Source organism: Clarias gariepinus, chromosome 6 (genome assembly GCF_024256425.1).
Source record: "Clarias gariepinus isolate MV-2021 ecotype Netherlands chromosome 6, CGAR_prim_01v2, whole genome shotgun sequence".
NCBI lineage: Eukaryota > Metazoa > Chordata > Actinopteri > Siluriformes > Clariidae > Clarias > Clarias gariepinus.
In genome coordinates, this window is record NC_071105.1 from 17,546,110 (window position 1) to 17,571,323 (window position 25,214).

The following is a 25,214-nucleotide window of genomic DNA, read 5'->3' on the forward strand; positions in this document are numbered from 1 at the left end:
CACACATATTACCGGAAAGACTGTTGTTCTCCTCTAAATTATTAAAGCTTCCCCGCTTTATTTTAATGTTGCTCGCGACAGCGTAACAGCCCGTTAATTCATGCTCATGTAATGATGAGATGGACAAACTGCTGGATGCCTGTTCTTTTATTTTCTGCATTGTCAGGTTATAGTACAACCTTTCGGGTGGATCCTGCACTTAAATCCAACTAAAAAAGTTAGTTTGTTTGCAGGTTTGTTTGCACATTGAACTCGTCATTCTTTCTTTTTTTTTTTTTTTGATGGTTTAACAATATTTAACATAATAAATTCACAGATACATCAGATAGGCTACTGTCTGTTAATGTTTATTTAAAATGTTACAGACTTGTCATAGCCATTCAGACTGCTTAAGAAAAGGCACAAGAGAACTATTCTGTGTGTGATGTGGGGTTGACGATTAGCTACCACTTAACTAGCGTTAGCAATTTGATCTTGAGGTAGTAACAGACTTACTCTGTTTGGCAGTCTTTTTGTTCAATATTCTGCCTGCTTTCTCTTCCGTCTCTCCTGCTCTTTTCGACCCATATTATACACCGCTGGATGGCGCCTCACAGATTTCAAAAACGTCAGTTGCTGCGCAGACTTGTCACATGTCGCGTTTTTTTTTTTTTGTAATAAAGTGTTATTTTAAATAATGCCCAACAATTTTAATCTGTCTCAAAAAAATAAAATAAAAAATTAAAATAAATAATAATAACAAAAAAAATTCTGGACATTTGGCAGTGGGGGGTGGGTCGTTCGAACCACCCGAACCCCCCCTGGCTATGGGCCTGCACACACACTGCAATGAGGAAGAAAATAGATTTTTAACCACTGTATTGAGAATTTCTTTTGCCTTACTCGCGCGCACACACGTGTGTTATAAGAAACAGTATACGCGCTGTACACACGCGTTTCCGAACACAAAATAAAATATGTTTTACACACACACGTAGTCACAGTGTTATAGTAAACAGTACACGCGTGCACAGATGTTGATTATACCAGTAAGGGACGAGCACTAAGACCTAGCAGCGCGAGAGAAAGAAAAAACTTTGGCTTAGTTGTGATCACATGACGCTCGGCGTCAAAACAAGAAGTGCATGCGTGAAACATAATACTCGGTGCTCGTAAACCAAGACAATGCTCATTTTTCAAGTTAAATTGTAAAGATTACAAATCTTTGCTCGTCTTGCGGAACACTCATAAACCACGTTACTTGTAATCCGAGGTTCCACTGTACAAGACTTCTGGAACTATGTCCCCACACAGTTGAGACCATAGTGAAGTTGTTTGGCCCAGAGCCATGTTTGGGAAGAACCAAACACTGTTTCACCAGAAACTCCTCAAACTATCAACTATCAAGCAATTTACTATTGTCAGGTAACTTCACTTGTTATCTCAACATAATAACTTGAACTTTTTCTCACAAGAAAAAGGGACAAATACAGTTTTTAGAGGCTATGAAGTTTAGGAAACGGCTTAGCAAGGTTTAAAGATATATGTTTGTACCCTGTTCTTTTAGTGTTATGGACATATCTACAGTCATGTGTAAATACATCATCAGATCATAGCAAGTCTTATTATTAGGCAAATACAACCTCAGATGAACACCCCATAACTTTTATTGCCATTATTCATTTAACAAACATGAAGCCAAAAAGAAACAAAAAACATGGACAATAATAATTAACCTTGTGATTCAATAGCTTGTAGATCCACCTTTAGCAGCAATAACTTGAAGTATTCTTGTTTCGTAACTTTATCAGTCTTTTACATCTTTGTGATGGAATTTTGGTCTGTTCTTTTTAGTTAATCGAGGTTTTTGGCGATTCACTTATGCACAACTCTCTGAATGTCCCACCACAGCATGTCATTTAGGTTGAGGGACTTTGACTTGGTCATTCCAAAACCTTGATTCTTTTTTCCCCAGCTGTTCTGATGTAGATTCACTGATGTGCTTCGGATCATTGTCCTATTGCACGACCCTGCTTTTAAATGGTGGCCCCGTGCACATTTACCTCTAGAATATTCTAGAGGATTCATGGTCAACTCATGACAGCAATGTGCCCATGTCCTTTGGCTGCAAAACAAGCACAAATCATTATGTTGAGATAAGTTATTTATCTGTATACACGTTACCAAACAAACAAATATATTATCAGCAAATGTGAAATCCTGTTTTTTTTTCCGCTGGAGGAAGGAAATATAAACGGAAATGACGTAACTGCAGAACGCGAAAAAGTGCGCGGGGAATTTCTTTATCCGTTGCAGTAAAGGCGTTAGTTTTCAATTATTTTATAAAACTCGGCTAAGCAGTTGCTGGTTACAATGTCTCACTCAGTCGAAGCGGATTTCCCACCGAGCTTGTCATGCATGAAAGTAAGTTCAGGTTACAGTTTTTACGTCCCGACTCCGGGCAAGGTAGCTAGCTGTGTAGCACGCTAAGCAGCTAGCTGCTGTGTTCAGCTCTGTTAGGGCTACAATAAACAAATAACGGAATAACAGCTTAAACATACAAGCCCTTTTTTCACTTGTTATCTTCCGACTAGGTTTATTATTTATTCATCAGGAAAGCTCCGCAGTGAGGAGTGAGTAAGGGACTAATCTAGGTCAATAAACATTCCGTGCACGACTTCGGCATTTATCGGCCTTCAGTTTATTTTACGGAAACTCACGATTTAGTAGAAACCATATTATTATTTTATTAAGATTCAAATGATTTGATAGCCATAATAATACATAATTAAATTACCACAATGCCGTGTTCTCTCTTTCTCATTTAAAGATGTGATCTTTATTATTAATAAATAATTGTCTGGATAAGCCTTATGAAATAGATATGTAAAATTTTCCGACGTACAAATTACAATTTAAAGTAAAATTATTATTATTTTTTTTGCTTTTAGATGTCAGAATAGAAACTAGGTACAATTTTTTTTTTTTTAATTATAAAGTTAGAACATTATGGTATTGATTTAGAAAAAATAAAAAGGACAATAATCTGTGAAATCAAATGCATTTTACCATCTCTGGGCAAAAAAACTAACTCATTACTCATTGTTACTTGAACGTAACAATAAACTGGTTAATATGTGGGAGAATTCTATGTCAAAGTAACCTTACCATAGGGAAAGAAGTAGGCATACACTGATCAGCTCTAACGTTACTGTAGGTCTCAGTTCCGCCACCAAAACAGATCTGACCCATCGATGAACTCCGCTAGACCTCTGATGGTGTGCTGTGGTATGTGACACTAAGCCGTTATAAATCAAACTTATTTTTCTAGCACATCTCACGGATGCTTGATTGGATTGAGATGTGAAGAATTTGTAGGCCAAGTTAACACCTTGAACTTGTTGTGTTCCTCAAACACTTCTTAAACTTTTATTTTTCCTTGTGTGGCAGGGATTATTGAAAGATGCCTCTGCCATCAGGTAATAGTCTTTGAATGAAATAGTGTACAGTGTTTAGTTAGGTGGTATGGGTTAAATTTACATCCACATAAATGTCAGGACTCCCAACAGAACATTTCCCAAAGCATCACCCTGCCTTCTTCCTATTGTGCATACTGGTGCCATTTCCGTCACATCCATAACATGAAACTGTCACATCCATAACATTAGTTTATTCTAAATAATTTATTCCAGAAATCACTATCAAACCTAAACTTTTTTTTTGTTCTCATTTACGGTGCAAGTGTAACGCTTTCTGCAGTTGTCTTTGAAATTCAGAGTTTGTCTCAAGCTTGTACCTTCGCATAAAAGTTTGTTCATTTCCATCTTTAATGCTGATAAAATGCTGTATATTTTCTGGGTTGTAGATGGTTATGAATTTTGAGGATTTACTTTATTTTTAGCTGTAGATTACGTAAAATTTTATGGGAATTAGTTTACTAATGCTAAGCTTGTCTATGCTCTGAAGCTGTTGTCTTGGACTCAGACTGATAAACTACAATTAGGGTTGCGCGATAATGCCCATTGTCATATCGTCCTATCGTCAGCCTGTAAGATCGCCGATACACGATAGTAGTCAAAGCCCAGGGATTCTGCGTGCTGTCGCGTTGTATTCAGAGAGTAGTACATATTTTTGTGGTTATTTTTTTCATTTCATGTCTGTTGTTTTATCAATAAATCTGCTCATATCTGCCTTTTGATCAAAAAGTTGCACGCGCAACTCACTTTCACTTTGCACAAGGCAGTGTTTATTGTTTAGTGTATATTTAAAGCGCATAAACACAATAAAACAATTGTTTTAGGCTAACATATCATACCTCATTGTAGTTTTTTTGCACACACGCGCGGGTGCGTTACAATAATAATAAGGAAAAATCACAATAATAAATTCGGAGCAGTACTACTAATAATAATTATACTGAATGAAGAAAGCGCCGTCGAAGAAGTATCATCATTGAAGGAGAGAAGAAAATGAAGAAGAGGAGAGAGAACACATTTCCGGCTTCAGTAGACACACAATACTTCAGACTGAAACACGACTGCCCCATACAGGTAATGAAGGGCATTTTCACAGCTTGCCGTGCGCAGCCGTGGCAAGTCACGGGATTCCTTTTCTTGAAACGTGGGTTTTTAATGGCGACATCTGTATCGTCCATATAGCTGACTATCGTCGATAGACAATAGTATCGTCTATCGGCACAACCCTAACTACAATGCTCTAAAATCTACAAATTCCCAGAGGGCTTTTTTGCGGTTTTTCTCTCTCTGGTGCTGCGGAATTGTGGGTAATCTTCTCCCCTCCCCTCTTAGCGTGCATCTCTTATTGGTATAATCAACATCCGGGCATGCGTGTACTATTTACTATTACACTGTGACCACATGTCTGCGCATAAAACATATTTTATTTTGTGTCCTTATGCATGTGTACAGCGCATGTGATGAATAAAGCAAAAGCAAGTCTCAATTGAGAGGTTAAAAATCCATTTCCTGGCTCTGCTCAAGGCTCAGCCTGCTCTTTGTGTCTGTGCGCGCGTGTCATTGGACACCGTGCCACACACACAGACCCCTCCTACTTTCGCCTTCACAGACACACACACACACTCTTTCTCTCTGCTCTACACAGAAGCACTGCTCTGTCGCGGTTCTTTTCAAAGGTGATATGCAGGTTAATTTGTTTTATTTTTACTTTACAGCAGTGATTCCGTTAGTGTCATTAGGGAGATGTAGGAGTCCTGTTTATTTTTCCGATAAAACATTGTCTCCATTGTGTGCGCGTGCGTGTGAAAAGAGTGGAGGAAGGATAAAGTGCAGGTGAATTTGTTTTATTTTTACTTAATATTTTGTGTTAATTATTTTTATGTATTTATTTTTTTGGGCTGTGGAACGAATAATTTGAGTTTCCATAGGAAATTTTGAGATTTCTTATGGAGAAAATTCTATTTGGTTTAGAGTGTTTTGGAATATGTGCCCGTTTCCGAAATAAATTATGCTCGTAATCAAAGTTTCCACTGTATACATTAAGCCTACAAATATGTACACGCATATGTAAATGCAATGAATAAGCACTTTGTGTAATTGTTTGCAGTTAATTTTAGCCTCCCTGGCAGAAAGTTTGAGAACTCCTCTCTGTGGTAATTGTGTTTAATACAGCTCCTCAGATTTGAGTTCATGAGAAAAGTGAGCTGACAAGTGCTTAATTAGGCAAGGCAAAAAAGTTTTCACATTGATTGTCTCTGGTGGTCATGACCTCTCACAAACAGTATTAATGAAAACAGCTATAAACATAATTAGCGCTTGCTTGTTTAATGCAAGAATATTAAGGGCGTTTTAAAAGTTAATAGGAAAATATTGAACACTGAAGTGTATACCATAATGTTCTCTTTAGTTTTGTCTTGTACTTTATTGCTTTCGTCTTAGAAAAACATTTCTAAACCGTTTAATTTTACCTCTGAATGAAAAATTGCTGTTCATGATTATATCACTTTATCACATGTCATTTTACTTTTCTTATTTTTCAATTAGAATATCGACACTTTGCTGCGATGCCCTATTTGCTTTGACTTCTTGAATATATCCATGATGACGCAGTGTTCTCATAACTGTAAGTATGTATTCTAGCTGTTGGTCAAATTGCTGAAGTGTAGGTATTAGAGATGGGGGGGGGATTATAAATCTTTGCTGTGGCAATTTATGTATCTCCACACTCCAAAATATATTTTTTAATTTTTACGTTTTCTTCTTGTCAGAAGACATTTCTTTTGTTTGTAGCAAAGATGTTACTCTATCAGAAGTGTCAAATTATTAGCCTGTATCAAGAAAAGAAAACAAGGTTAAGAACTGTCCGATGCTTGAATGTTGGAAATATATTATTTTTGACCTGATGGATTGATTTTTTTTTTCCCCCCCTCAGTTTGCTCCCTGTGTATACGGAAATTTCTTTGCTACAAGTTGCAGTGTCCTCTTTGCAACACGGTGGGTATTAAACATCTCTGTGGTTGTACCCTGGGCGTGAGTCTTTCACAGGTTACTCCATTGTTCTGTGTTACATTTTTGATACAAGACTAACAAATAAATAACTTGAAGATTTCTGGAGCCAAAATTAGAATCTGATCAATTATGTATTATATATATTATGTATATACATTACAAACTTGATTACAAATGCGTATCAACTTTCAATTTCAGCCACTAACCGAACAAGAGCTAAGAAACAACAGACTGCTAGATGACGTCGTTCAAAGTTTCCAAGCTGTGAGGTAACTTTTATGATTTAAACTGTAATATGTAGAATAAAGGGCACATTCCTTTTCGTTACTGGAAATTGTCTGCCATACAGGTATGGAGAAGACAAGCTTGAGTCCCCTGTAGGTTATATAAGACTTAAGTCACTACTAAAGCAGGATTTGCCTGACCAGCAAATCAATTTAGTTGTTTAATTTAAAGAAGAAAATGTGTGAAATCAGACAATTATCAAATTATTATACTTAAAATGTTAATTTTCCTGTTGTTTTCTGCTAATTATTTTATCTCATTTGGTACATAGCCTTACCTAGCTGAAGTGCAGAACTAAAAAACAGGTTCTGTGCAGATTTTTAAAAAGTCTTAATGTTTTCCATTGAGTTTTAGATATTCAAGGACTAAAATGTGAAATTTGTAGAAATGTATTAGAGGAGGCAATACATTTGAATGAATAGGTGTGGAGTTTTTTTATTTTTTATTGATTCTTTAGTTGATCAGTATTTTGTGCTAAAAAAATTTATGCCAAAACACATTTATTTGTACATTAAATAGGTAGCATACACTCCACTTAGCAGGTGGCAAGTCTTCCTTGTATGGATGTGATCTGCCTTTTAAACCTAGAAAAACATTTATCCAGTTTTCAATTTGAAGGCTGTGACAGGAGAGAAAAAAAACATTGCAAGCAAAGCAAGTCTGACTCAGTCATGGGTAAATGCAGATTTAGTGAAATCTTGTTGGAGGACAGCAAAAAATAGTACCATCCCATGATGCAAAATTTGTCACAAAACATTTAAATTTGGGACAAAGCTTTGCATTCTTGCATGAAATCTGAATAGCACAAGTACCATGCTAGCATAAAAAAGTAATATGCTCATAGAGTCGTTTGCTGTTGCGGCTAGTTTGGCTGTACGTTCTACAGATGATTGGTCTTTCGCAAATACCTTATATTCCCTAAGGCCTCCAATCGCTGCAACCATCCTATAACATCTTACAGCATTCAGCAGTTTTTCTCTGATGGCTACACTAAGGGGAGATGTGATTTCGGTTTTGCTTACCAAAAGGTGCAAGTCAATAGGTGTTTGGTGGCAAATGCATTGGACTGGGCCTGTCACCACCGTTTTATTTTATTTAATAATAAGGCAGTTATATTAGCTAATGTGTACTGTTATTCAAGTTCTATATAAGCTCTGGTCTATATCTGGTCAATGGCTAACAAACAGCTAGTGTTTTCCAGTCACATTTTATTGACTACTCATTACTACTGCCCCAGTATCATTATACTACTGTAATGAGTGGGAGGGGCTGGGGGGGGGTACCCTCTAGTATAGTCTAAAGCATAATCTTCTTTTATTAAAGATTATTTGAATTAGTTTCTGTACAGCTGTCATAAAGGTATATTAGTAAAACATTAACATGGAAATTTTGTTTCCACGTGAATCCACTAGCAGCATTAAACATTAAGTCTACAAACGTAGCACAATATACCCTGTTAATCCACAAAAGTGTGTTTATGTTGATATTGATTGCATCTGTGGTTTGTATTAAAGACTGAATGATCTAAGTGATATTACAATTTTGCATGCAAAACTTTTTTTGATCAGATGATGGCTGATGTTACAAGGCACCATCTTTATATATATAACATCTGGTTGGGTAGTCTACAAACACAGAGCAGAGAGATGCGTTTTAGAAACTTGGAGATGTTGGTGTGTTAATACGAATATGTTAAAGTGTGTTATTTTTGTAATTCAGTCCCTGTGCTCTAAAATTTAGTTTTGGTGCAACACTACATGCAAATGTCTGTTGCAAAGCCACATTTTGAAGGTCACATAAATAGCAATGTTTTTTGATGCTGCACAACACTTGGGTGTTTTTGGCTCGGTTTTATACAGTCTTCAGATGAGCTGTTTTTTCTAGGCTGGCTTGGATTTAAGGGTTTGATTGTGCAGTTCAATGCAGGTTTCATCTTTATGAGCCTGATCTGTTTTTGATGGTACTGCTTAATCTGGGTTTTCTGTGTGTTGACTTTTATAAGGTCAAGCGGCTATAAAAATACCTTTTTGAGTTTTTTTTAAACAAAATGTATTACTTTATGTATTTATTATAGAAATTATAAGTCTCTGGAGAGCTCAGTAGTTACTTTTTATAGTCGTCTTTTGTTCATTATTGTTATTCTAAATGTCATATAAAATTCAACCCAAACATGTAGTTGATAAAGAGAGCTTCTAGTGAAAATACTGAGGGACACCAGCTCTGTTCAGAATATCTCAGTCAAATGTGTGTTGTACATGTACACACACACCCACACACACCAATGACCACATTATTATTAGTGCATGACCACACTACATCTGTATATTGTCTAATTCTCATTGTTGCCAGATTTGCAGTTTCTGCAGAATCAAGCTACTTTTTAATTGACCTGCCACCCTTTAGCTGTATAACTTGTTGATTGTGCCTTCGGTGTTTGTTCATGCTATATACGTTTAATTTCTATTTAAACATGCACAGGTTTTCTTTGTTATTATAATAAATCAGGTTTTTGTTTAAATGAATTTAAATTGCATGTTTTCTTTCTTAAATACTGCCTCTTTAATGAATAATGCAAACTAGAATATTACAACATGTAATTTAATGTTAGTATTATTCTTAAAAAAATGTGTACAGATGTTAGAAGGGAAGATTTTGACAGCCACTGGATTTCATTCTGAAAACATTATGAATTTGAACAACAGAATAAAATGGTCCGAAAGTATTACAGCTACATCCCTGTACATGTATTGGCATAAACTTAATACTCCTGAAGAGAACAATGCTGTATCTAGCCCTGGGGTCTATAACCAGGTTTGTTAAAGCTCTGGGTGTGAGGACCTTTTTTTTATTATTATAATAATAATCTTCAAACACTGACATTGTATGACTTACTCAAATTTTATTTTGTTTATTTGTGCATTTAGTGTTAAACACATGTAGGGCGATTAGCGCAAAATAGCCAGATGTCAGTGTCAGTAAAGATTCTGAGTCAGTCTGAACGGCTGAGGTTTCAATTAGGAAAAACTGTTAGGTGGCTGAACATAAAACACTTCCTTTGAGTTTTAGTGTTGGCTAGTATTGTCTGAGATGCATTTAAAATGACAGGGGTTTTTGACACACATTTGACACACTGCTACCGATAAAACAAAATCACATGTGGTCAGTGGAGATGAAGTCTGAGACACCTGAAAATATCAGCTTGGAGCAGTCATCTGCCTCGGCTGTCTGCTTCTGATAGGATCATTCAAAACGGAAATTAACACTGAAAAAAGTCTGAACGGGGATACATTTTCTACCTAAAACAAATGTGAGGCAATTATAAGATCAGAAAGTCATAATGAAACACACTCGACTCATGAGCGCTACAAACTGTATTGTGTGTAGTCATTAAAATCCTGACAAAATCCTGGAATCAACAAATCAGGTTTTTCAGATCTGTATAAGCCATGGAAAATTTTTAAGGAAAAGTAATATTTTTTTTAAACGCTAAGTTTATTATACACTTATTGGTAACCAAACACAGTGTGAGCATCAGTGACCTCCTCCACCAGCATGACAACTTAATGTTTTACACTAATATTCTTTTTTTTTTTTTTTTTTTTTTTTTAAGGAATAAAATAATAAATAAGAAAAAATGTTGATCTATTTCTGATGTACAGTATAAAATCTAGCGTGGTTAATAATGTGTGCACCTTACCATTTATTTTATTTTTATATAATTCTTTAAATTTTATTTATTTTAAATAAATTTTGTTTCGACATAAATATCTGTACAATTCTTTACAATGAATTATAATCCATATCCAAAAGGTGATTAACAGTTGGTTCCTCTACACAAGCTACATGTTTGTAATGATGTCGTGTGTTGATCACAGAACACCTTAGTCCTTTTTTTTCTTATTGAGTTTGGAAAATTTAATCTGGTGTCATAAATTGTACTATGGTTCGGAAGGTCCCAGAGTCAAACCCCATGACCGTCAAGTTACCACTGTTGGGCCCTTTTGCAAGGCCCTTAACCCTCAACTGCTCAGATGTATGTAAAAAATGTAACTGGATAAGGGTGTCTGCAAAATGCTTAAATGTTAAGTGCTTAAAGTTCCAGAGATCACATTAACTGAAGCACCCTAATCTGTTATCGGTATAATTATTATTTATTTATTTTTTTTGTGCTGCTACTACCTTGATTGGCTTATTTGACAATTACTTGTACATGTTTTCCGTTTAAGCCATTGTATGTATATAAATGAATTTGTAAATGCAACACCTTTTTAGGTACTACATGCTAACCAACATTGTGAGATGATACATATTCAATTAATTGATCTATTTTTAAAGTGCTCTCATGAGTATACCAGTATTCTGTTCAAGTATAAATCTAAGCATCCATCCATTAATACTAACATGGTGGGGCTATCCCTGGATGTGGTGCCAACCCATCATAAGGCACAAACGTGCACATGCACACACAAACACGCACACTCATTTCAGGGGCTTTTTGGCATACACCCAGCAGGCTGTCATGTGCCTTTTAGTGAGGAATGGCTCCTGTCTGGCCAATCTACTATTTAGGTCTGTTGGTGGAGTGCTGTAGTGATGGTTGTCCTTCTTTAAGTCTCTAATCTTCACAAGGGAACTCTGGATCTCATTTATAGTGACCCTAGGGTTGTTTGTTACCTTTCTGCCCAAGGCCCATCATCTCTGATTACTCAGTGTGGCTGGGCAGCCAAGTCTGGGCAGTCTGTTAGTTGTTCCAAATCTCTTCCATTTGAGAATTATGGAGGCACTTTTAATGCTGCAGAAATTTTCATCTATCCTTCTCCAGATTTGAGTTTTGACATAATCCTGTCTCGCAGGTCTACAGATACTTCTTTCAACCTCATGGCTTTTTCACTCCAACATGCAGCTTTTTTTTTTTACTGACATGCAGTATTTTTTACTGACATTGTTTTTACTTTATTATTTTGAGGTACTGTTTGTCGAATGATGAGCACGAAAAATATTTGAATCTATTGAAAAATGCAGAAAACCCATTGAATAGTGTCTGAAAACATTGTCGGGACTGTATTTAATAGAATGCTAATATTTTCATGGTGCGCATTTTAGCATCGCAATACATCATATTACCATGTTTTATTTAATTCCCTGTTATTAACGTCAGGAGACCACTGACATAAGTAAGACATCTTAACTATAAACTGTGACTGCTGGAGATTCCCTGTATTCAGCCTTTTACATTTGTAAAATATCCTATTTGTTAAATCTTCGTTTAAAAAGTGGCAATAATGTTACAACTGTCTCATGTTGCCTTGGTATGGGTTAAATGGGATTAGCCTTGTCTGTTGTCATACTGTACATTTATTTGAGCAATCATGATAAACTGTCAGTTTAGCGCTATAATTTGGGGAGTCATTAAGATGAAAAATGTAACAAATGTTATTTAGCCAAAGTAAATTAATCCTTTTCAGTTATGCAACATGTGGCTTCTCCTCTAGCAGTAATGAGTTAGGAGAGTTGCCTGCGAGATTTCTTTCCACTCTTCTTTAGAAAACTCTGAAAGCTCTTCTGAAGCTGCAGGATAAATGATCACTTGGATGAACAGCTCTCCAGGGCTTTTTCGCATCAACAGCTTCAAAGCTTTTCTCCTAGGCATTTTTAGTAAACTAACTAACTTGTTTGATTGTTGTCCGGTTGATGCCTTTGCATTCGTAATGATGCAGTCATTCCCACAGTCTTACACTGGCATAGTATAAAGGGCGAACTGCATTATATTACATTACAACACAGGTTTTTGTTTAAGGGTTATGTTTAGTTGTTATGCTTTGTTTTCCATTTTTTTTATCTGTTAGTTTCTTATTCAGTGTTGGCTAATTGACGTGCAAAGTATGCACTGCAGTAAAATTTTGATCCCATATGACATGCAAACATATGAACAAATGGCATCATCTGTTGAGAAGAGAATCTGTGCCTGAATTTAAGACCTTCCTTTTAATGAAATTCTTATTGGTAAGGAAGTTCTTCAACTAAAGTGTTTTTCATCCTTCAGTGTGACTTTATTGCAGCTGAATAATGCTTAGCATAATCCTGTTGTGTAATGCGGTCTGTTTGAAGTTATAGCCTTAAACACAACAAAATTTCAGAATATTTTCATTCAGTAGGTACATGTACTTGGACCCTAATATTCCATGGATAATTGAAATAATAGCCCAATTAGAATAAAAATGCATCATGTAAATGCCTCGGTCAGAACAGTCTGACCCGATCCGGGTCAGTTGGAATTAGTTTTTAATCAGGATGTTAAAATATTAACGTTGACACTTATCCAATTGTTCCAATTGTTTCTCTTTTGTTGGAATGAATGCATTCCTTTTTGCGCATGTTTTCCCAGTGTTAGGATAATATTAGGTGACAAGGTTAAGGGAAGATTTTGCTTTCATTCCTGATGGAAATTGAATATTTAGGAAATCTTTACTTTTGATTCTTATCTACTAAGTTTTTGATAAAGTGGAACTTGGTGGCTTGGATTTCACGTGGTAAAACATCTGACCAACTATGGATGAGACTGAATTTCTGAGCCAATCACAATGCAGACAGTGTGGCTTGTGAGAAAAGAAAGGAAGCCTAACCTAACCGCTAAGGTGAAGAAAAAATGGCTACTAATCATTGTCATGTTTTCAATAATTTAAAAGCTTCACAAGTGGGCCGAACCACATATATGGAGCACGTCTCCAGGAAGTTTTATTCTGATTAAATTCTTAGACATTTAGATATGCGTCATCAGATTACTGTAACCAGTTAATTTGGAAACTTTAACCTGAATGGTGTTAGAAATTTTTGTCCACCCTAATGCAGCTTTTTCTTATGTTTCCATTTACCAATAACTAAAACACAGTTTCTCCCAACACAAATCTGATGCAATATTGGGCCTTATACAATATTGGGCCTTGGGTAATATTTGGTTGTGCAAATGGGGGGAAAAATGGTGCATAAATGAGTTTGTTATACAGGCTATGCACATACTGCCAAAATACTGCCAAACACTAGCAATCTGTTTGCAAATTGAAATATTTAGCAGGTAAATTAATACTTTAAACTTCAGTCACTGGTGCATCTTCAAAAGCCACAGTCAATAACATGGGTATTTTTATTCAAGTTTCCTTGGGTGGAAAAAGGTCAAATACTAGCCAATGTTTTTAAGCTTGTTTATGTTATTTACATTGGGGCATATTAGATCAAATTCGTCATGGAATGGAATGTAGAAGCTAGATTAAGAAGGCTGTTTAAGATGGAGTAAATGCAATATTTTATTGCAGGAGCAATCTGACCTTGCGATGACATGATGTCTCAGTTTTTATATAAACCAATTGTATGATGGCACTCTTGGCAGCAAAAAGCTTTTAGGTCTTTTTTTTTTTCTCACAGGATTTCTCCAAGAGTCTCAGAGGATTTTTGGCTTTTGGTTGATTAAATGATTCATCTGGATTTCATTTAAAAGACTTGCAAGCAGAATAAAAAATCAATATCTCTCAAGCATAGTTAAAGGCCAAACTTTGTGAATAGTTTAACTTTTCTAAATAATAAACTAGTATTCTTAAAAAAAATCTTAGAATTCTTCTGATGAAGTCACACCTGCAGGCAACTTTTATATATTATTTTTATATAATTATGACCGAATGGGTTGGTTGTGGAGTGCAGTTTTCATTCATCGTTCTACTAATTGTTCATATGCACTGGTGCTGCAGAGCCATACAGGGAATTTGAAAATCTGTTATTGATTCTTATTGTGGCTTCAGGGGGCAGATGTAAGGAGTAAGTGACCCATTGGAAAAGTTATGATTGTTTTTAAATGTTTATCATCTTTTTCCTGTTACCCTTAAATAGGAATAAAATCTTTTGTTAAATCTGTATTTTTATATATTTTTTTCTTTTTTTTAACCATAAAGTAATAGTTTAAATTTCTCCCCATCACTGAGCTGAATCAGGCCCAAGGGAACCCAGGCAATGCAGTTAGGCTCCTGGCCTGTGTATCGACTTTCTCTCTGATCTGATGCTGCTCTTGAGCCGTCTGCTCTGTCCTCTTTCTCCTGGAGCTTCTGAGAGATCATTGAGCTCCCAAACACAGCAGTGTGTACAAAGTGAAAAGCCTTGTTCTTGAAATAAAATAAAGGATGCCCTGCCTTAAAATGTTGGTAACACTTGCATTTAAAATATTTTGTCCAGGAGCTAATTACATTTATGTTCAATAACTCTTACAGCCCTTGTGTTTTAAAGCACCTGACTTATCTGGCAATAAAATTCATTTAGAATGCCTGTCCTGGCCCCTTGATAAAGATTTTCTTCTCTAGAGTTTAGAAGCATTTTAGCTCGGATCTTTTATGCTAATAGTTATTAGAATATTAGCATTGCATGAAGGTTATTTATACATCAGCAGAAAAAACAAAACAAAGGTTAGTCCTGCATCAGCAGCTTTTAATTGTATAAAAAAACAAGTTAAATTTGTTCGCTAGCTAAAAGTTTCTGTACTTCTGAGATTATGGATGTTGTGTTGTTTTTTTGTTGTTTTTTCCCCTCCAGCACCAGTATAGAAATAAATTATTATAATAATATGCTAAATAAGATTGACATGCTTTAACCACAAAGGCCATTTTTAATTAGTAAGGGCAGAGTTAGTATTTTTGTTGAATGACCTATTGTTCCTTACAAGAAAAAACAAAGGTCAAGGTCGCGTCTTTTTCTCTGGTATGGCGTTTAAAAATAAACTACAGTATAATTCAAAAATGTTCCATTTTACTCAGTACTGATAGGAACTGCACAGTGTTTGCTCTGTGAATGTAGCTATTCTGGTAAGATATGGCTCATACAGCCACTGGTGGTAGGTACTACTTCATAACGATAGTCATCATGTGTCAGTTATAATTTGCGTAGATAGTGCAAATGCTGCGTAATAGTTGCATTTTTATCTTTTTGTCAGCCTGATATTTCCAGATGGCAAAGTGCAATAGAGAATGTTTTAAATGCACCAGATAAGCTTCTGTATTGATTTCTTTACCCAGACTAGAGCGCCTCCGATATCTCTGAACATAGTGACGTAAATAGTCCTGCTGAAAAGTGGCTTTTTTCATTGTTGGGAAAATGTCAACAAGTAATATGTAAGCATCCTACAATGTGTATTGCCATAACCCTTACTCAGACTGAACACCACACAGCTCACTCGTTTTACCCGAATGTGAGGTTGTACTTTGCTAGTATTGCACATATCTATGATTAGGTTTGGCCTTTTCTTGGCTTTCTGGTGCTTGCTTGTCAGAGAAGCTTAGCTGAGTTAAAAATAACAGTACATTATGATGTTTGAACATGGTATTGAGACATGTAGGTCACATCGAAATTAATTTTGCTGTTATGTGCATCTTATGTGGATACCGTTGTTTTCTTTATTTAGGTAGCTATGAAAATTGTGATAAAAGTGCTATAATTAGGGGGGAAAGCAGAGTACTGCTCCTGTCCATGGCTCTACTTTTAGCACAAAAATGGTTTTTCCAGTATGCTTAATCTCATTAATTTTTGTGCCCTGCCTGTAAAGATTACAGTGCTTTTGTGCTTTCATTAGTCAGTTCTTTGCGAACAAATCCCTGTACACCGACAAACAAGTTTCATAAAAATTTATATAGATGTTTTCTGCATACAGGTGTGTGTGTGTGTGTGTATATATATATATATATATATATATATATATATATATATATATATATATATATATATATATATATAAAATAAATAATTTTTTTTAAACAGCACACATTTTTGTGATTGTGTTTTGAAAGGTGTCAGCTTTTTCTGATTAACATATAACTCTCTGTTGTGTTTCCAGGCAACAGCTGTCCCAGACGAATTTTGAATCACCTCCAATTTCTCCCAAAACCCCGACAATGCCCGTCGGAGGGAAAGCAGCCAGGCAGAAGGGCCTGAGGAAAGAGGGCACTACTCTGACTCAGTTTTTCCAGAAACGAGCCCCAATCAACTCGCAGTCAGGCTTGAAGGGTCTGCATTGCGTGAAACAGGAGCCCATGGAGGTGTGTGTGCAGGGAGCCGTTCTGCCAGAGAGCGCAGTGACTGTGTCCACAGCATTGAAAGAAGAAAAGCGGGACGTGCCTATGTTTCCCTCCACATCTCAGGATGTTAAACCCGTGGTCAAAGGTGACGCATACTCATTCCGGCTGTTTTAGATTCCTCATGTTGATAAATATTACACAACTTTATTCTGTAAATGTCTGGAAACAACAAACAAAGAAAACTATTTCTGACGTTTACTTGATTGCAAAAGGAGACCTCTAAAGTAAAATTTACAATTTGACATTTAATAAATCTCAGTAGGAACATGATCAGTGTTTGTAAGAAGCCAGGATGATACTTGGCTGTAGTGGCGTTATTTTATATATTTTTTTGTATTTTTATATATTTATATGATAACTAAAACAATAGCAATGCACTATTTAAGCAGGAAAGGGATATGATAAATGTATTTTTTTTTTTAACTATAGTAAAACCAAAGACCTTTTAGAAATTTAGCTTTTATATTTCTATATGATCTTCTATTGTGCTATTTTGATTTTTTCTTGACTTGGTAAAAGTAATGTTCCCTTACCAGTTTTACAGAAATAGTTAGTGTTCATACTTAGTAATGCACAGTATTATCAACATGAAGGAGAATATGCTTCCTATTCACTTTGGGCATATAGTGTATGTACTATTTTAGCAGTGTATCTGATTGTTAGGGGTCAGGCAACTTCCTTAGACAGGGGCAACATCTTGTAATTGAAAAGGCTGCACATATGTTAAGAATAGCCAACAGAATTCCAGTGCATGTTGGATGCATTATTTGGCCAGCACACAGGTAAGTGTAGTACATCATTTCTGAGATATCAGCGTCAGGGTTAACTGTGGGAGTCCTTGTTAAAATGACAACCTGAATAGTAAATCCTGTCCCTGCTGATAATATGCATAAGAGTACATATGACGAGGTTTCTTAAGCCATCGCCATCTTCATGGTGATTGGTACAGCAAGCTTGGGGTGTACCGTAGGTGCAGGCAAGTGGTGAAAAGGATGAAAAAGTACCATCCCTAAAAAAAAATAATAAAATAAATAAAAAACGATTCAGTGATGTGTGCGGTACAAGTTCTCTTGTAATGGAAAGCACAAATAATATAGCAAAGTTGTTGAAAATGTGTGTTTCGAAAAATGCATAACCACTTTTGCAGTGTAAAATGCTTAGGAACTTTAAGAAAAAGTTCACCCACCCCGGTTCATGAAATGTTGTAAGATGGTTTTTGTAGTTTTTGCTAAAGACGTTATATTGGTTGAGGTCATTCAGAAACCTTCTTCCATTACCTTCTTCGTGTAGGCCACAGGCAGCTCTAACAGCTCATTATGCAAATGTATACATCTAATTACCCTGTGCTGAGATGAACAAGTTCTGAGGAAAGAACATTTCTCAGTGGCCTTAACCGGTAGTATTGTGCTGATGAGTTTTGAATTTGAATGATGTTTTTTACCTGATGCCACCTTTTGTCGATTTGCTCTTAAAGTTTACTTCTTCATTTACGTTTTGAAGTTTACTTCTTCATTTACATACATTCATATCTGAGGAATATTAACTGAACCATGGTCACTTACCCCCCCCCCCACCCCCGCTACCACGGATTAGAATTACTGGGTTTAGGGGCAAGGGATCCCCCAAATTTTTTTTTTACTAGATTGAAATGGTTAATGTGGATATAAATAATTATCAACAAACTATAGATCAGAGAAGTATATGAAAATTTAAAACTCACAATGGTGTCGGTCAAAAACAATTGCTATAACACAGAATCTAGGTGATCGTTAATCAGCTTAAGGAGTTCAGGCACAAATGTTACACTCGGTCTTATATCTGATGTCAGAATGTGCCTTTTTTAGCCTCTTCCATTTAGGTGTGAATTGCACACGCTGACTCATTTCCCTTTATAAATTTTCATATTGCACTCCTTATATCATTTGTCTTACAAACTCTTACACTGATTTCAAATCTTGGAAGTTGGAACAGTTGACTGTTTACCAGTGTGTAGCATTACTGTTTCTGTTAATTTAAATTTTGTAAGCATTTTGGACAGGGAACGCACCATTAAGTCAAGTTTAGCTATTGGGATATTCTGTTGGCGGAAACAGGCCAGTCGAGCACCCGTACTCCGTTTAGCCTTCATGCATGTGTAATTTGAGCAGAATGCGGTTTGGCGTTGTCCTGCTGGAAAATAAAGGGATGTCTCCCGGTTTGGATGGCGTCATATGTTGCTCCAAAAAGAACATATTTTTTTGCACTGATGGTGACCTCACAGCTATGCAATTTACCCATGCCGCAGTCACTGGCACATCCCCGTACCATGACTGATGCTGGCTTTTTGGACTTGATGTTGCTAACAGCTTGGATGGTCCTTTTCCTTTTTGACCCAGGGAACATGGTTCAAAACTATTAAAAAAACTGACTCGTCGGACCACAAAAAAAAATTCTAGTGTTTCACTGTTCATCTCAGAAGAGACTAACCCCATAGAAGTCTTTGTCCGGACGTTATTGATTTATAGGTTCCTTAAGCCTTAAGTGAAATTTTTTAATGCAGCAACAAATGGTGTTAATGGGCAAATGTTTATTAAATGGTTCCCAGGCCCATCATAATACCCAATACAAAAGCATGACAGTTTTAAAGACGCTAATGTCTGAGGTTTTAGAGTTCATGCCTGCTTTCACATGCATATGAGTTTATCATGCAATCCATGGTGTTTATGATAATGACTCCCCCTTTGCAGCTATAGCAACTCTGTGAAGGCTTTCCACAAGGTCAAGAGTGTGTTTATGGGAATTTTTGACCATTGTTTCAGAAGTGCATTTGTGAGGTCAGACACTGATGTTGGATGAGAAGGCCTGGCTTGCAGTCTTTGCTCTAATCTATCCCAGAGGTGTTCTATCATGTTGAGGTCAGTCAAGTTTCCTCCACACCAAACTCGCTCATTCCTGTCTTTATGGACCTTGCTTTGTGCACTGGTGCGCAAAGGGGCTCAGCCCCTCAGTTCTGGTGATAGGAACTCTTAATGCTTTAGGATAACATTTTGGACAATTTTAACTTTGTGGGAACAGTTTGGGTATGGCCCCATCCTGTTCCAATATGACTGCACAATAATGCAAAAGGGCATGGTCCGTAAAGACATGGATGAGAGTTTGGTATGGAAGGATTTGACTGGCCTGCATGGACTCCTGACCTCAACCCAGTAAAACACCTTTGGGACTCGAGCCAGGGCTTCTCGTCCAACATCCTCTCTAATGACCTCTCAAATGCGCTTTTGGGAGAATGGTCAAAACTTCCCATAAACACACTAAACCTTGTGAAGGGCCTTCCCAGAAGAGTTGAAGCTGTTATAGCTGCAAAGAGTAGGCCAACATCATATTAAACCCTCTGGATTGAGAATTACTTAATTTAATTTGCATGTGAAGAAAGCAAGCGAATATGTTTGGCCATATAGTATATTTTCAACAAACAAATTCACATGGTAAATCATTAAATAATGAGGTACTGTAGAGTTTTCAATATAGTACAAGGTGAAGTGACTTTACAGATGTCTTGTTTCTGTTTTAATTGCCAATTTCCATACTGTGCCCACTTTTTTGGGAATTGTGGTGGTATTTACCAAGTTTTTATGTTTAAATTTTGTGTTACAGTGGAGTGTCCTGTGTGTGGAGTAGAAGTGTCACAGCAAAACATCAATAAACATCTGGATACGTGTCTGACCAGAGATGAGAAGAAGGATAGTCTTAGAAGGTTTGTTATTTTTGATTATTGTAAGCTGAATGTACTGAAACTTGTATGTAACTGCTGTAGAAGTGATCTCTGAGCAGTGTGTGAAAGGGAACCAGTGCCTTTAATTACAGTTATTACTGTTTTATGGTCATGAAATCTTTCTGTACTGCACAATTCCTTTGTGTCTTGTAGACAGATTTGTCAAATATAGCATACCAGATTTGTAGAAAAAGACATTTTAAAATATAGTTTATGTTTGTGAATATGCACGCAGTAGAAACTTCAGCATTCGGTGGCAGTGTACTGATGACAAGGACAGAAATATTTGCAGAAGCCTTCATAATGCTTTTTGTAGCATTGCATAATCATAGTTATAGTGTGTCTTCAAGAATATATTACTATTTATTCCGTAGGTCTGACCATCTAGTCTTTCCCTGTTCTGCATGTATAGAGCCCAAGTAAGTGCCCACGATTGTCCCTAAGCTTATATAGTCAAGAAGCTGCTTTTTATCCCATCTAATATATTGGCAATTAATGTAAAAAAAAAATTGCTTTGCTTTTGTATGTCTGAGGATGTGATAAGCGCACCCCGGTGCTTCGCCATGCATAGATTAGTCCCTGCTGTAGAGAAAAGCACCATGTTGAAGATGTCATTTTTTTTTTTTTCTTTCTTTTTTTTTTTGCACTAGCACAAAATAATTTTTTTTTTATTATTATTATTAGCAGTGTTTGTAATGTGAGAAAGTCTGCATTAATGGAAGAAGTTTTTACTGTCACACATTGGCGCCCAGATTAAACGCCCTACTGTGTAATAAGGAAGAAAACTGTCTTTTGTTGCCTGTTCAGTGGAGTCTCTCGCTAATAGAAATGTTATATTTTTGATTATAGAACAGTTAGTAATTTGATTGGACAAGAGGCTTTTTACTACTGGTGTTGTATGGCTGCGATCCCTTCAGTTTACACCCCTCTTACTATGATTACATCACAGCCATGCTGATATCCAGCACAACAGCACTCATTCACTTGTGTTTTTCAAGTGTGTTTTGGCAGCTCTCTGTTGGTATGAGGGATTTCTGTCAGTTGGGTTCCAGAGAGCCATGTATTCGTTTAGAGTAGATCCAAAAGTGTAGAAAGCAAGCTGCCAATTATCTATTGGATAACAATTAAGCCTTAGTGTGTACTGAAGTTAATCATGTCTCTGTGGATGTATGCACATTCAGCTTTAGTCTGCACCTACTGATGTTGCATTAACACCAAAACATACATTCTTAAGCATGAACAAAATGCTCCAAATACAAGAATCTTAATGTCCTGCAAGCAAGAGAAATAATTCTGGTACAAATAAAGTTTATGCAGTCAAAGCTGGCGATGAAGAAGGAGCAAGAAGCCTGGTGTTCAAAAAAGGAGTAACCTGTAATTTCACCACTCTGATAAATGAGAAGAAAGCAACCCTTTTGTATCCTCTTTAATCCACGGGGAAAGTTTTTTTTTTTTTTTTTTTTACCCCCACCTTTTTTCCCTTTTCGTTTCCCGGGAGCTAAGAATCATGACATTTGCAATTAGATGAGCCTGAACACTGTGTTCACTGCGCGAGCGCACATTCGCACACACTTAATTCCAATCATCCCATCAGTCTTCATTATACACTTTAAACAGTTTTGAGTCAGCTGTGAGTTTTTGTGTTGGTGAGAGAGACTGAAAGGATGTGTATTAGATGGTAGCACAAACTCAGGTTGTCTGTCCAAGTGCTTTATAAAAGATGAATCGCTGTGAACTCAGCAATGATTTGTGCGAGATAGATATCGCTGTATCATATGTTTTGTAATGAAGTTACACCTTAGATTTATTGATGGTCAATGCTGGTGTGGCCAAGTGAAAGAATTCCCAGTTTAGTCAAATTTTAAAGTAAGTAAATATAGTGTAAGCTTAATATCTTAATCACTCTAATTGACTTGTTGCAGTGCTGTTCTCTAAGCCTCATACTCGTATCCGCCTATTTCTGAAAGTAAATGGTTAAGAGTTTAAACTGTGGATTTGTTATTGTGGACATCTCAAAGGTGTGTTGGACTGCTTTGATGAAATTGGGTGTATCAGTCCCATTTGGGTATCCTTATAAATCCTAAGACAAAAGAAAAAATTAATATATGTAGGCAAAAAGCCAGTGTGTGTACGTGGCCTAGGCTTCCTCTCTGAGGAGATTTTTTTCCCCCTTCAATCCCAGGTTTGTGTCATCATTGAACATCGCTACTTTTTTTTTTTCTATAGTGGATTTTTATTTCCAAGATTTTTGCCCATAAATTCTTAAAGGACGATGGCTGTGGCTTCGGGTTTTTGTTTATGTGAACATGTTCCTGTGCAGCTGAATAATTCTCCACCCTGGCAGCTGAGGTCAGCCTGATTGGCTTTGCGGCAGAATTTCATGCAAGCACTGATGAATGTGGTTGTGCTTTAGCGTTCTGATGGCTTTAAGTGCGTCCCACCACTCCACAAACACATAGCCTGAGCAATTGATGATGGATGAAGTGAAACATGATGCATAGTCTCATATGTTAATGCGTGGTGTTGCCTAAAAGGGTTTTGATGAGTGACTTAATGGACTTAGCCTTGTCATATCTTATTTTGGGAAGCTCAGCTTTGCCTTACACCATAGATGTCTTATTGGTTTAAAGTGCTGTTTTACCCTATAAATGTTATATTAACAGGTTGGAAATGTTAATCAAGCTAATTTACTGTTCAATCCCACAACTTATTGTTATAAAATTGACACTTTTTTTTTTTTATTTGTTGTACACATTGTCAGGTCTCAAAAGCGTAGGCCGATGCCTAAGCTGGTGTACACGCTACTGACAACGGTGGAGCTCAAGAGAAGACTGAAAGACTGCCATCTGTCCACACAGGGACCCAGAGAGCAGCTCATCCGAAGGCACCAGGAGTTTACTCAGATCTACAACGCGCAGTGTGATGCACTCAACCCTAGATCAAGTACGTGTTCATTATTCAGTAGGGGATGACTGGAACAGAAGATTAAAGAGCTAATTAATAATAAAAGGCTCGAAAATAACACCAGAAAGTACTGGAAGATTTTACATGAGATGAACCTGTATACTGTAGATATAGATTGAGTTTATTTTTTTATAACTTTTATTCTCTATGCTGGTCTAAAGATATTTTCTTAAAGGGGTCATCCAGACACATTTTTCATTAAATGTTAATATGATCTTTAGGGTCCTAATGAAAAGTTTGTAATATATTTAATTAAAAATTCTCAATGGTTGTGTAAAAAAAACACTACTTTTAACTGGTAAAAACTAGCTCTGTTCTCAGCAACCTGTTTCAGTACATGTTCCTATAAAACAGTGGTTCTCAAAGTGTGTGGCATACAGACATGACAGGTGGGGCGCAATGAACAGGAGGGAATTAGTGGAAAATAGGGCTGCACGATTTGGGAAAAATGTTATATTGCGATTATTAAGGTCAAAATTGCGATTTACGATTGCGATATGATAAACAAGTGGTATGACTCAACTTGCCTGTTATCAAGGAAAATCCACCCACATTACTAATAATGCAGAAATTTAAATTTCTTAACTGAGATATAGTGTACAGTGCAATCTAGCAACTATGAACAAATGAACAATGTTTTCTAATTAAAACAAAATTGTACAAATTTAAATAACAGTAACATCTTTACATTATTGAATTAAATTACATTAAATTAACCTTAAAATAAAAGTAAAAAGTACAGATAAATAAAACAAATACCCATTTAATTTTTTTACATTTTGTCCCAAAACAGGGACATTTAAGGAGGATGTAACATATACTTTATTGGTATTCTTATTAAATCACTCACCATTTTTAATCTAATGATGAAGAGATTAAAGGAAAGAAAAATGTCCTTTAAACATATTAATTTTAGAGTCATACACTCTCATACACTGTATTTCCATTTATTTTTAAATAAATCTGTTAATAGCGGTCCTCTCTAACATACAGTTAAGTAGCTTTAAATATGAAAAGATTAAATTAATTTAACTTACCGATGGCCAAATGAAGTCTATGCCCGAAGCACTAGAACCCCCCCCCCCCCCCCCCCCCCCGCTTTGGCGATGTTCGTGCCGTTGTCTGTTGCGACTGCGACCAAACCATCCTTAAAGAGATCCCATGCAGTCAGTGCCTCTCTTAAACCCGCGGATACAGTATGTTCTCTCCGGTGTGATCGTCAGGGAAATACCATGTTTGCAGGCAACGGCTTTTCAGTTCAAACTCATTGTGCGCGGTTAGGCTAATATATGTCTCAGTCGTCCTGCTTGACCAAAGATCCGTAGGAGTTAAAAAGCATTTCACTGCAGTTATTTCAAGTTCAACGTTGCTACGTCACTTACTGAGACTTACAAACACATCTGTAATAATGTGTTGTTTTGTTCTGCTCACACTGGTTTGTGCTTTGTTTGGTCTTTTTACTACTCTTGGCTTTTACCGCCATGCATTTATCATACCTATCTGTGTTGATTCAGGTGCTGATATAAATTTGTCGTGTTGCCACCTGATGTAGCGACTTTAGTTTTGCCAATTAAATGCGCAGTAGCTCTTTCTGCTTAGTGTCCGATATCCTAAAACCAAAATATCGCTAAATAACAGAGCTTG

General features: G+C 36.4%; 1 protein-coding gene across 7 annotated transcripts in view; it reads left to right on the plus strand.

Moving 5' to 3' along the window:
• Window positions 1-2,251: 2,251 nt before the first annotated feature.
• Window positions 2,252-25,214, plus strand: part of rad18 (RAD18 E3 ubiquitin protein ligase) — a 60,804-nt gene continuing 37,841 nt past the window's right edge. For 3 of the 7 annotated variants that reach the window (XM_053498649.1, XM_053498645.1, XM_053498646.1), the window contains exons 1-8: window positions 4,178-4,529; window positions 6,000-6,078; window positions 6,388-6,449; window positions 6,663-6,733; window positions 16,615-16,940; window positions 20,489-20,588; window positions 20,981-21,025; window positions 23,368-23,549. In XM_053498649.1, coding sequence (XP_053354624.1) covers window positions 4,449-4,529; window positions 6,000-6,078; window positions 6,388-6,449; window positions 6,663-6,733; window positions 16,615-16,940; window positions 20,489-20,588; window positions 20,981-21,025; window positions 23,368-23,549 — 946 coding nt within the window. In that variant the 5' untranslated portion in view covers window positions 4,178-4,448. Of the gene's footprint in view, window positions 2,404-2,491; window positions 2,617-4,177; window positions 4,530-5,999; window positions 6,079-6,387; window positions 6,450-6,662; window positions 6,734-16,614; window positions 16,941-20,488; window positions 20,589-20,980; window positions 21,026-23,367; window positions 23,550-25,214 lie in introns of those variants that run through there. The other 4 variants (XM_053498648.1, XM_053498652.1, XM_053498651.1 and 1 more) reach the window with 4 other exon arrangements.